At 38.3% G+C, this 10,698-nt stretch overlaps 1 protein-coding gene across 7 annotated transcripts; it reads right to left on the bottom strand.

Moving 5' to 3' along the window:
- LOC120683221 (nucleolin-like) lies at positions 1-4,520 on the bottom strand. 7 transcript variants are annotated; one of them, XM_039965254.1, is made up of 13 exons: positions 4,363-4,520; positions 3,948-4,276; positions 3,041-3,570; positions 2,868-2,957; positions 2,551-2,790; positions 2,170-2,391; positions 1,758-2,064; positions 1,348-1,667; positions 1,159-1,265; positions 978-1,072; positions 811-890; positions 629-728; positions 1-366 (listed from the first exon to the last, which is right to left on the bottom strand). In XM_039965254.1, exons 2-12 carry the CDS (start codon positions 4,243-4,245, stop codon positions 630-632), a joined length of 2,388 nt encoding a protein of 795 aa, XP_039821188.1. In that variant the 5' UTR covers positions 4,246-4,276; positions 4,363-4,520; the 3' UTR covers positions 1-366; position 629. The 7 variants fall into 7 exon arrangements, with proteins under 7 accessions (XP_039821188.1, XP_039821187.1, XP_039821186.1 ...); XM_039965256.1 differs by having other exon boundaries at positions 9-366; positions 811-887; positions 3,948-4,259; positions 4,363-4,468; XM_039965255.1 differs by having other exon boundaries at positions 31-366; positions 811-887.
- Between the last annotated feature and the right edge of the window lie 6,178 nt (positions 4,521-10,698).

Raw genomic sequence — 10,698 nt, 5'->3', positions numbered from 1 at the left:
TCACAAGATGGAATCTCCAAAAACCTTGAATTGCAGAAACTACCTCAAAGTACACTCCATATCTGTCTCAATAAGGTTATAGAAACACTGGAAGTAAACATGTCGAAACACTTATAAAACACCATAGCTGGCCCTTATGTTCATAACTCTTGACCAAATAAAGCAAATCCTTACATTACATAAACAAGCCAGACATCCTCCGGACTACTGCTTCAACCAACTCGATGTCTCTGGCTTCTTTGAACATGTCTTATTTGAAAATATTGCCCAGACTTGAGCACTTGGCACTTCTTTTCCAGATCTGTAGGCCTCAAATTCAGAAGCTCCATACAATGCAGGCCTACACCAACTCCTACGATGCCAAATCTGTTCCACAAAGACGATGCGATGCCAAATCTGTGTCATTAAATTAATTCATTGTTGATCCGGACTTCCCACATCTTTTGACACATGTGGAAACATTTGCCACCCCCAGCATTACAATTAGCACCATGATGTGACAGCGAAAGAGGGAGTGGTGAAAATAAATGGGACCCAAAATAAATTATGCACAATGAACAAACTTTTTTTTTTGTGTGTGTGTGTGTGGGGGGGGGGGGGGGTAAGAAAATATAAATGAGATTTGCACCTTAGTAATATGAACTGGAACTGCTACCCCCATAGTAGCCACCACTGCTGCTACCTAAATTACGGCCCGAGTAAAGTGATGAATATGAACTCCCACCAACCTGCCCAAATCGAAAAATAAAATGAATCGGGAAAACCAAACCAGGGTAGTAAAAATGGAGTTGATATTTCAAATATACTCACATCAGATCCACGAGACGCATAGCCACCACTGTAACCTGATGAGTACATTCCACTAGCATCACCACCGCTAGCAGAACCTGCTAGAGTTGATGCAAATTGACATGAAAATTAAAATAAGTGCATGACTAAAGGTGCCCTAGCAAATAATAAAGCCTTCAAGACTATACCTCCATAACTCACGCCATGGCGGCTGCTACCATATGCTGAATCATGACCAGAGATAGATCGACTGCCGCTATATCCCACATGTGATCGTCCAGGCCTATTAAGTGCAAAATATGTAGCATGTTGAGTAGAAGAAAACACAAAGCAAAAAAACAATACGGCAACCTCAAATTGCCCACCAACCTCTCACTATATGTATCTCCATATCGAGCACTGCTACCACCAACATCATAGTCCAACCGTGGCTTGGACTGACGAACAGTGATGTCTTGATACCGAGGCACATCATCCTTGACAGAACATTAATTCAATTAAGTTAATTCAGAACCACTCTGCAAGTTCTGGACATTTAAACAAATAAATCATACTTACCATATCGGCATATGGACGCTTTGATCCAGAAATGGTGTCAAAATCACGGCCCCGACTCTCCCTATAGGCCGGTAAAGGTCGGTCAAACTTCCCACCATAACTATCATCAGGATATGCTCGCCTATCAGAAAGACGAGGAGCGCTACGTGGACCTAGGTCTGAATAACCTGATCCCCGGGGTGAATAATCATCCCTGAAAGAGGGACGTCTATCAACTGGAACTCTTGGACTGTAGTCAAGTGCAGCTCTGCTCCTTGGAGGAGGAAGCTCGTCACGCCTGACATATTCTCTCCTTGGACTTCTCTTTGGGTAAACTGGAGCTGTCCACAAATGAAAGTGGGAAAATAGAAACAGGTATAATGCATTACACTGTAACAGAAATGAACCAAATGCACATAAAGCCTGCAAACCTGGAGGCCTCCGGTCATAAGATCTCTCTGGAGGGGGCAAACGCCTTGCTCTATCTGGCATTGACATAACAGGCCGCCTATCTCTAATATCAACAGGCCTCTTCAATGGATGGCTCCTGATGGGCGGTAAGCGGCTGACAGCAGGCCGAACAAGACGTGGTGGAGGCCTGCGAGGTGGAGGAGGGCGAGCATACGGTAAACGGCCACCTCGGGGCGCACCATGCCCAACTCTAAAATTTCCTCTTAACCCATGCTTCATTCTAGGAGGCCGCTGTAGGGGTCGTGACAATCTAGCTCTTACTTTTGCCTGAACCACATGGTTGTACTCATTAGAAAGATTTGCAAGATGACATGCCATTGAAAGTAGAGCAAATATTTAAATGAGTGCTGCAAATATAGTAGCATAACAGACCTTGTGATCGCCATCACCAATCTCAGAATTGTTTATCCCTTCGGCACATGCAACAGCATTATCATGAGTATCAAAGGTAACAAACCCAAAATCCTTTCTCTTGGCAGCCGGCATATTTCGAGCAAGTTCCACTTTCTCAATAGCTCCATACTTTTTGAGGTATTTCTTAACTCGGTCTTCATCCCATGAGGGAGAAAGGCCATCAATAAATACAGTTCTGACCTGAATAATAAACAATAGAAATCAGGATGCAACAGCTTCAATGATGAATGGTAGATATATGAAACTATTGGGGACAAGAGCTAATGGGCGATCCATGTTAGGAATTTTTTTAACCCGCAGAGCCACTTAAAGTTGGAATTACTGTGCAAAATTAGTCACCTGTGCCATTATTTCATCATCAACTTGGGGGTAGGAATCAGCAAAGGAAACCTTTGCACTACGATCAACTCCAAAAACTACATCCCTTTTCTGCAATATCCTGAAAGCATCCATTGCTTCAGGTCGGGTAGAAAACTCGAGCAAAGCATAGCCACGATTCATTCCTGGATTGTTGCTATCCTCTACCAGTAGTAAATCATCAAAATTCTCAACTCCATAACTCTTCAGTTTGTCCTTCAACTGCAAATGCCAACACAAGTCATTTCTTCAACAAAGGAGCAAACAAAAATCACGAAAACAACTATCAACCATCTTACATGTTCTTTTGTCCATGTTTTGCAGATATTGCCAACGAAGAGTGTATCATTATCATGACTTGGAGCAACACCACACTGTTTACCCCGCACCTAATAAAGTATTAAATAAAACATGAAGTCACTTGTGAAAAGGATATGACAGACACACAAAATAGTCAGGTCTTAAAACCAACCAGCGGATTCTTTAGCTCTGAAACAGCACGCCTTGCTTGCTCCACAGTTGCATATTGCAGGAAGGCAAAGCCTTTGTTCTTCTTTGTGACAGGATTCATCATCAGACGAACTTCAGTTATATCACCAACTTCACCAAAAACCTTCCTAAGGTCATTTTCTGTTGCATCTTTATCTAGCCCACCAACAAAAACTTCAAACTCTTTCCGCTTGCGGTGCTCTTTGACCATTTCACTATGCTCTTCGTCATCCACATCCACATGATGTTCTTCATCAGCATTTTCATATCCTTCCCCCTCGCCATCATAGCCACCTTCATCAAGTTCCTCATCAGCCATATCAGTCTCCACTTCGACCACGTCTTCAGTATACTCCACCTCTTCATCACCATCCTCATATTGCTCTTCATAGTGCTCCAAATCTTTCTCATCGTAGTCCACAGCAGCCTCCTCTTCGTATTCTGGTTCGTCCTCAAACTCTAGTCGCTCACCTTTGTCCTCTTCTTCATATGTTTCTTTCACAGCTCCCTCATCTAAAAAATTGAGTTAACCATAAGGTCCTTTACGTCATCTTAACAAAAAATTGCACAATCACAGCAATAGTATAATCTTTCTTGTCTGGTCAATGGTCATATTAATCCTACTGCATGAAACTAGGCAAAATCAGAAGTCGACACTGTCAAAACAGAAACTTCTTGGTCACATGCATCCAGTACCCATCCTGGACTCGCCATCAATGGAATGAACAAAATCTACCTAGCGTTCATGCTAATCAAGTAAGGAACTACTATTCGACCAGAATACAATACAATCACACACACTACAACAAAAATCTAAATCCTTACAGGCCATAGCACAGATCACAGATGAAATCAGCATCCTATGCACAAATAGGAGCGGAACACAATACCTTCCGCGTGGTTGGCACCGTTAGCTGTGGCATCGGAGCCTTTCTCCTCCACCGCCGGCTGTTGCGACAGCGGCGGCGCCGAGGGCTGGCGCTTGGGCTCCTCGACCATCTTCGGGGCTTCCTCGGAGACCTTCATCTCCTCGGCGGGCGCCTCCCTCACCTCCTCGGCGGTCGCCTCCTTCACCTCCTCCACGAGCGGCGCCTCCTCCGCAGCAGCCTGTGCCCTCCCCACCCGCCCCCTCGTTGCCGGCGCCTTCCTCGCCGCGGCGGCGCCGCCTCTCCTAGACTTCGGCGGCATCTCCCACGTCACAGCTTCAAAGAAAAATCACCTAGAAATCACCCCCAAAAAACACATAGATTTAGGGGAGCCAGGCCACGAATCTGGGGTGCGGAGGGTTGAATCTTCGGTGCGTACCTCGTGCTGTCGCGGACCGAATTGGGGGGAAACGAAACCCTAGCGCCTCCGAGGCGAAAGGTGCGGCCTTTGGATTGCCGTGACCCGACACGGAGACCTGGCCTAGCCGCCTAGGTATTCTTTCCCCAGGGCGAATCCGTGTCCTGTCAAATTGGACGCCGGAATTAGAGTTAATTACGGATTTGCTAACAGGTCGTCTCGCGCTCGCGGGGACCGCTTCCAGCGGGTTGGAGGAGGGTTTTCTGGTCTTTTGAGGGGGAAGATGGTTTTGCGGTAAGTCGGTGTTGAATTTCGCTCCCCCGTCTTTTGCAATCTATTATATTATCGTAGGAGTGTTAAAAGAAGCCACCATATTTATCGAGAGGATCTAGAAATTCTCACATTAATATAAAAAACAGAAGAATTTGTACCATTGAATTTTATGAAGATCTAACGGTTCAAACTAACTAAAGAGTTCATATTAAATACGATTAAAAAATAGCTAATTTTGGATTTAAAAAATTAAGAAAAATTAGGACATAGCAAAGAGTCCATGCTGAATACTATTAGTAATTAGTTTAATTCAGAATTATAAAAATGAGTAAATTAGAGCTTAACCAAGGAGTCCATGTTGAATACAATTACTAAATAGGAAAATTCTGAATTATCAAATTAAAAAAAATTAGCATTAGCACTAGACAAAAATTAATATTAGCTGAATAGCTAAATTTAAAATTAAAAGTATAAATTCTATTATATTATTAAGGGAGTGTTAAAACAAGCCACCACGTTCGTCGAGAGGGTCTAGAAATCCCTACGTTAATCTAAAAACAAGAAGGATTTGCACTATTGGATTTTATGAAGATCTAACGGTTCAAACTAACTCAAGAGTCCATATTAAATACGATTAATAAATAACTAATTTTGAATTATAAAAATTATAAAAATCAGGACATGACAAAGAGTCCATGCCAAATATATTAGTAAATAGCTTAATTTGGAATTAAAAATAAGAATATTAGGACTTAACCAAAGAGTCCATGTTGAATACAATTACTAAATAGGCAAATTCGGAATTATAAAATTAAGAAAATTAGAATTGGCACTCGACAAAAAAAATATTATTAGCCAAATAGCTAAAATAAAATTAAACGTATAAAAAATTGGCATCAAATATGACTAATCAATAGATAAATGCAAGAACTAGAATAAAAAAATTATTATTGATGTGTGTAGTGATTATGAATCATATTAAGAAGGAAAATAACTAAATAAATAGTATCAAATGCAATAATAAAAACCCAGATTTGAGTTTCATGGCAAATAAAGTAAATAAATACTCCAAATTAACGAAGATCTAAATAATATTTGTGTATAGGATTTACACCATTCGATTTAATGAAGATTTAACGATCTAAATTGGACAAAAGAGTCCATGTCCAATTTAATGAGATGCAATATTCTAAACTATCCAAGTTAAATACATAGTCCGCATGACATAAAAATTCACGTTACCATCTATGTCTCGCATTAACCTTCCTTAAAGAAGCAAAAAAAATGGCAGCAACATAAGCGTGACAACACGACCATAGTTGTATTGTATCGGTACTATTGAAAGAGATAATTGCTTTAAAAAATCTTTGGAACGCCCTGCACTACGATGCGACCATAGTCTTTGCCCGAGATTTCGTATTACAACTTTTCGAGTCTCAAGAACGTCCTGCAGTACATGCAGCTACATGAAGCACACTGGATTCTACTCAAAATTATTGCCGAACTTAATCAATCCATTTCTTCTGGAGCAACCAAACGTCAAGATAGGGATGAAAAAGTTAATAATGATGCGCAGAGTTTCAGATATTGCAATCTATTGCAAGACCATCGGCACCTTATGATTGTCAGTGCGGGCCAATAAATACGCGGGCGAATCAATGTGAGAGAAATATCCGCTGAAGAACCAATACTTTCTCCTAATAATAATTATCATCATAAATATTTCATATTCTTGAACAACTTTAGTTATATAAACTAATTCAATGGTGGTCAACAAAGAATCATGATTATGTGGGCATATAAATAGTTCCATACAAGTAATAATCGCTGGGATAAAGAGTAAAGCACCGAAACCTACAAATAAATGTGACTATTATTAGCTCAATCTAAATAGATGCATGGGAAAAATCAAGGAGTTAGCTGTGTGAGGAATCAAATAGCATAGATAATTCTTAATATTATTATCCCCATCTAATCTTCTATAAGTATACACTAGGCACGGAACACAAATATGATCTATACCTCTAAAGAAGTATAGAGAAAGAGAAGAGAAAAGGATAAAGAAGCACCAAGGTTGAACGGGTAAGGAAAGTAGAAAAAGGAGAATAGAAAAAGAAGGTAGGGAAAATAAGAAAGTGAGGGCAAAAGAAAAGGACAAAAGTGAATTTATTGGTTTAGTCTATAAATAATATCATTAAAATGAGAAACATATTAAATTATAGCCATGTCACGTTGGACATTTGACATCTTCCATATATTCATTAAAAAAATAGGAGAAGCGTTTCTACCGAACGATTTTCAAAACGGCTCTATATCCATAAGAGAAGCTGCTCCATCAAAGAAGCCACAACTGGAGTTATTTTAGTCACAGCTACAGGTCTGAAGCCCTGCTAATCTATCTCAAAGCCGATTGCCTACAGTACAAAACAAAATGATTCAAACAAATGTACGTTGTTGATGCTCCTTTTCGTTCAGAAAGAAAAAAAAACCTGTGGCACAATACTAAATAGGAAACTTCTCCATTAGATGCATCGGATGCGATACACACTAATCAATTTCAAATATACCGAGGAACAAAATAGAAGACAGAGCAATCAATAAAAATTGCTAGAGAAAATGGAAGATAAAGAAAAGAGTTAGAAACAACAGCAAAGATATATATGGAGCTATCTATCACCGAGATGACAAAACTCTAAAGTAGGCCATTTTATGCAGTCATATGGGCTAAAAACTAATAAATTGTGCAGTAACCAAAGTGGGAAAAATAATAATAGGTTTGGTTAAATAAAAAGTTTAAAACACATATGCATTAACATAGCACGCACATATATAAGTTTTGCATAACATTTATTTACCAAAACCCACAGGAGGCCCCAACTTATTTTTTAAACATAACTTTTTTTATCTAATCCATGATCATTTTTATTTCACTCCGATGATGAGTCAGATCTAAATCTGCTAGATGCTACTTAAGTGCTCCAACAACTACACTAGATATATTTTCGCTAAATAATAATCAAAATATTGCAAAATACAAATCGAACTCCAACATCTGAGTTACATATTGTTGGCAAACATAACTAACAAATACACACACATATATATATATATATATTTCATAATTATAAAAAACTTTATATGAATACAATTATGTACAATATGCATTCGTATTCAAGGTGACTCAAAATTGAATTCAATCCTCAAATTTAGATTTTGCAGGTTTAAGTACTAAAATATGCAACTATAATATACAACAAAGCAACATAAAAAGTGATGATTGATATGAATTCCTGTGCATAGAAAGCTGCAGGTAAATAAATTACCAAATACATCTCTTCTGTCAATGTATATATTTTTAAAAAATTAAATAAAAAACTAGCTACTTGCGCTATTAGCGCGGGCCACCTTGCTAGTTGTGCTTAAGAGCCTGTTCGGCTGGTAGAATGAATAGTGCTCGGCTGGTAGATTGAATAGTATTGTGTGAGAGGAAATAAGCCGTAATAAGCCAAGTCAAGCCAAGCTTAGACCAGCCGAACAGGATCTAAGTCTTGAATAGATGCTTTAAATTAAATAAAATGAAAAGTAGTAATATTAATCTAATCTAATATAGTAAGAAATTTTTCGTCTTCTAAGACAATCTCGGACCTTTATAAAGTTTAGAGCGAAAGTTTAAGGTGGAAGGTTGAAGTTCTTGAGCTTAGAAAGATGTGGCTGGACTAGGAATGGTGGTGAGTATTGGGTGGACAATGAGGCTATTGCTTTGCTGCAAAGTAGACGAGTTTGCGATGACGATAACATTGTGAAGCCAAAAGATATGTATTGGCAAGTATAATGATATAAGTGTTGTCAGAGACGGAGAACACAAGCGAGACATAGGCGTCTCGACACTAAAAGTAATATAATAATAGTGAAACATCAACACTAAAAGTGGATAGGGTGAAAAGGGTGAAAAGGTGGATGATGGCTGCCAGGCAACATTGGAAAACATAAGTATGAGGCAACGATTATGACACGTGAGTGGATAAAGCAGAGGTAGAGATGCTTGTAAAATGACAAACGCTTGATAAGGTAGAGGAGACAATATGTTTATGTAGAAAAGGAATGAGGGATGCGAGGCCTTTCCTCTCATATGGGTTTGAGCATAACATATTTTAGTTATTGTCAAGAAATAGTTAGATCCATAGATATACGAACTTTCTTTATTATAAACTGAAACATTATATAACATAAATCCATGAAAAGAAAGCGGTAGAGATAAGAGAGTAATAGACAAAAACTAGCATCAAAATGGAAATTATCTATCATTATAGTTTCTGGAAATTATCTATCATTACAGTTTCTCCAATCGAAAAAACTAACCCCACACTGTTGCAATGCAACTGCGAAGAAACATGCGGTGCCTATTAGTTTCTATTTATTGTCATGTCCAACTAAAAAATACATAAAACTCTACACATATTGTAAAGTTATAGCACTTATCACAAATGTGTCTGTTTGGATATGTGAGGAGATAGTAGAGTAAAGTGCACACAAAGCCATGTTTTATGTTTTGTACCAAAGTGGTATATGGCATGGTTGTGTTTGAGTACGTGTCAGATTTTTTTCTTTACCTATATTTAAAGTAAGAAATATTTCTTCCTCTCATTTTTTTTGTTTGATCGAACTTATCTTATAAACAAGAGGGCCCGCTATTTTGAGTCGACTTCTCGTCGTAAAGTGTTTTGGTCCGACTTGTTTGCCCATGACTTGACGTCATTTGTGACTCTACCCAAATCTTTATATGTATTTTCTAATTCTAATATACCAATTCATCGAACTTACTTTTAGTATGACTTGGGATAATGTATAATTTGGGTGCCAACATAACTTGCCAACAAATGAAATGGTATTATTTCTTCAAAAAAACAAATGAAATGACATATATTTTTTAGGGGAAAACAAAATGCTATATATTTTTGAGGCAAAACGAAATGCCATATTTTACACATGTTAAGAATGAATTTTGGACCATAAAAGTCCCATTTTTTCTTGTAATTTGTAAGTATTGAAAAATCCTCATTTTTTATGTACCATTGTAAGAATTTTGTATTTGGAAAATGAGCTACTGTGCACATTCCTTGACATGGACATCATTGTAACTTACTTCGGGACAACATTTTCTCACTTGTTTCCGATGACATACCCACATGGCTGTATCTGAAGTCCCATAAGCCCATGCCGCGATATATCCATAGGATGTCTTGGTTTAAATTCATGACCCATGACAAATTTGAATGCTAAGGATGTAAAAACTCATCTACGTTCAATAGCTCCTTGTGTTGCAGTTTATTGCTTTGTTCGATTGATGCAGCTCTATTTCCTGCAATATTCATATATCATGGAGTATACTTGACCCTTGGGTGACCTCTCTATTCTAATTTGCCCTTCGCCCGATTGTTCTGGTTTGCTAGTTGTTTGTTTAGCCTAGCTGGCTAGTAACAATTCAAATTCTTTAGAAAAAAACCTTATACTTGAATTTCATATTTGCCAAAGAAGGCAAAATGTAAATGTTTGATGTTGCTTATTCTCCCTCTACTGTGGTATTTAGTTGCCACGTCAAAAATGATGTACTCATATTCTTTAGTCCAATTGTGTCACTGTGAGCTTTTCATTCATGTGTGACTCTATGATGAACTTGTTGATTGATCAGTTCCATATTTGTTTGATATGGTTAATTGCCTATAATACTTCCATAATTGGGTTGTTGCCACCATGGACTATCACTAGATATCATCCTTGAATCACAATTCAAATATATCAGATATACTAGATGAAAACAACATAACACTGGCTCCAACAGATCAAGGAACAAGACAAACCAACAGAGGATAATGCCAAGATGAGGTGAAACTTTAAGGTAGTTCATGGATGTTGCTAAGCTAGAAATTTAATTAGTCATGCTGCAGCAGCGGTGATAACACAGGAAAAAAAAGACCAACAGAATCTCATCTAACCTTTCTTCTAAGGTTAATTAGGACCCCAACCACCTGCTACCAAATTCACCAGTAACAATCTAGGCACATGCCTCCCTAGCCTGATCAAGTG

The sequence above is a fragment of the Panicum virgatum genome, chromosome 7N (genome assembly GCF_016808335.1).
Source record: "Panicum virgatum strain AP13 chromosome 7N, P.virgatum_v5, whole genome shotgun sequence".
Classification (NCBI taxonomy): Eukaryota; Viridiplantae; Streptophyta; class Magnoliopsida; order Poales; family Poaceae; genus Panicum; species Panicum virgatum.
Note: the sequence above shows the minus strand (reverse complement) of the source record. Positions and strands in the feature narration are given on the sequence as shown.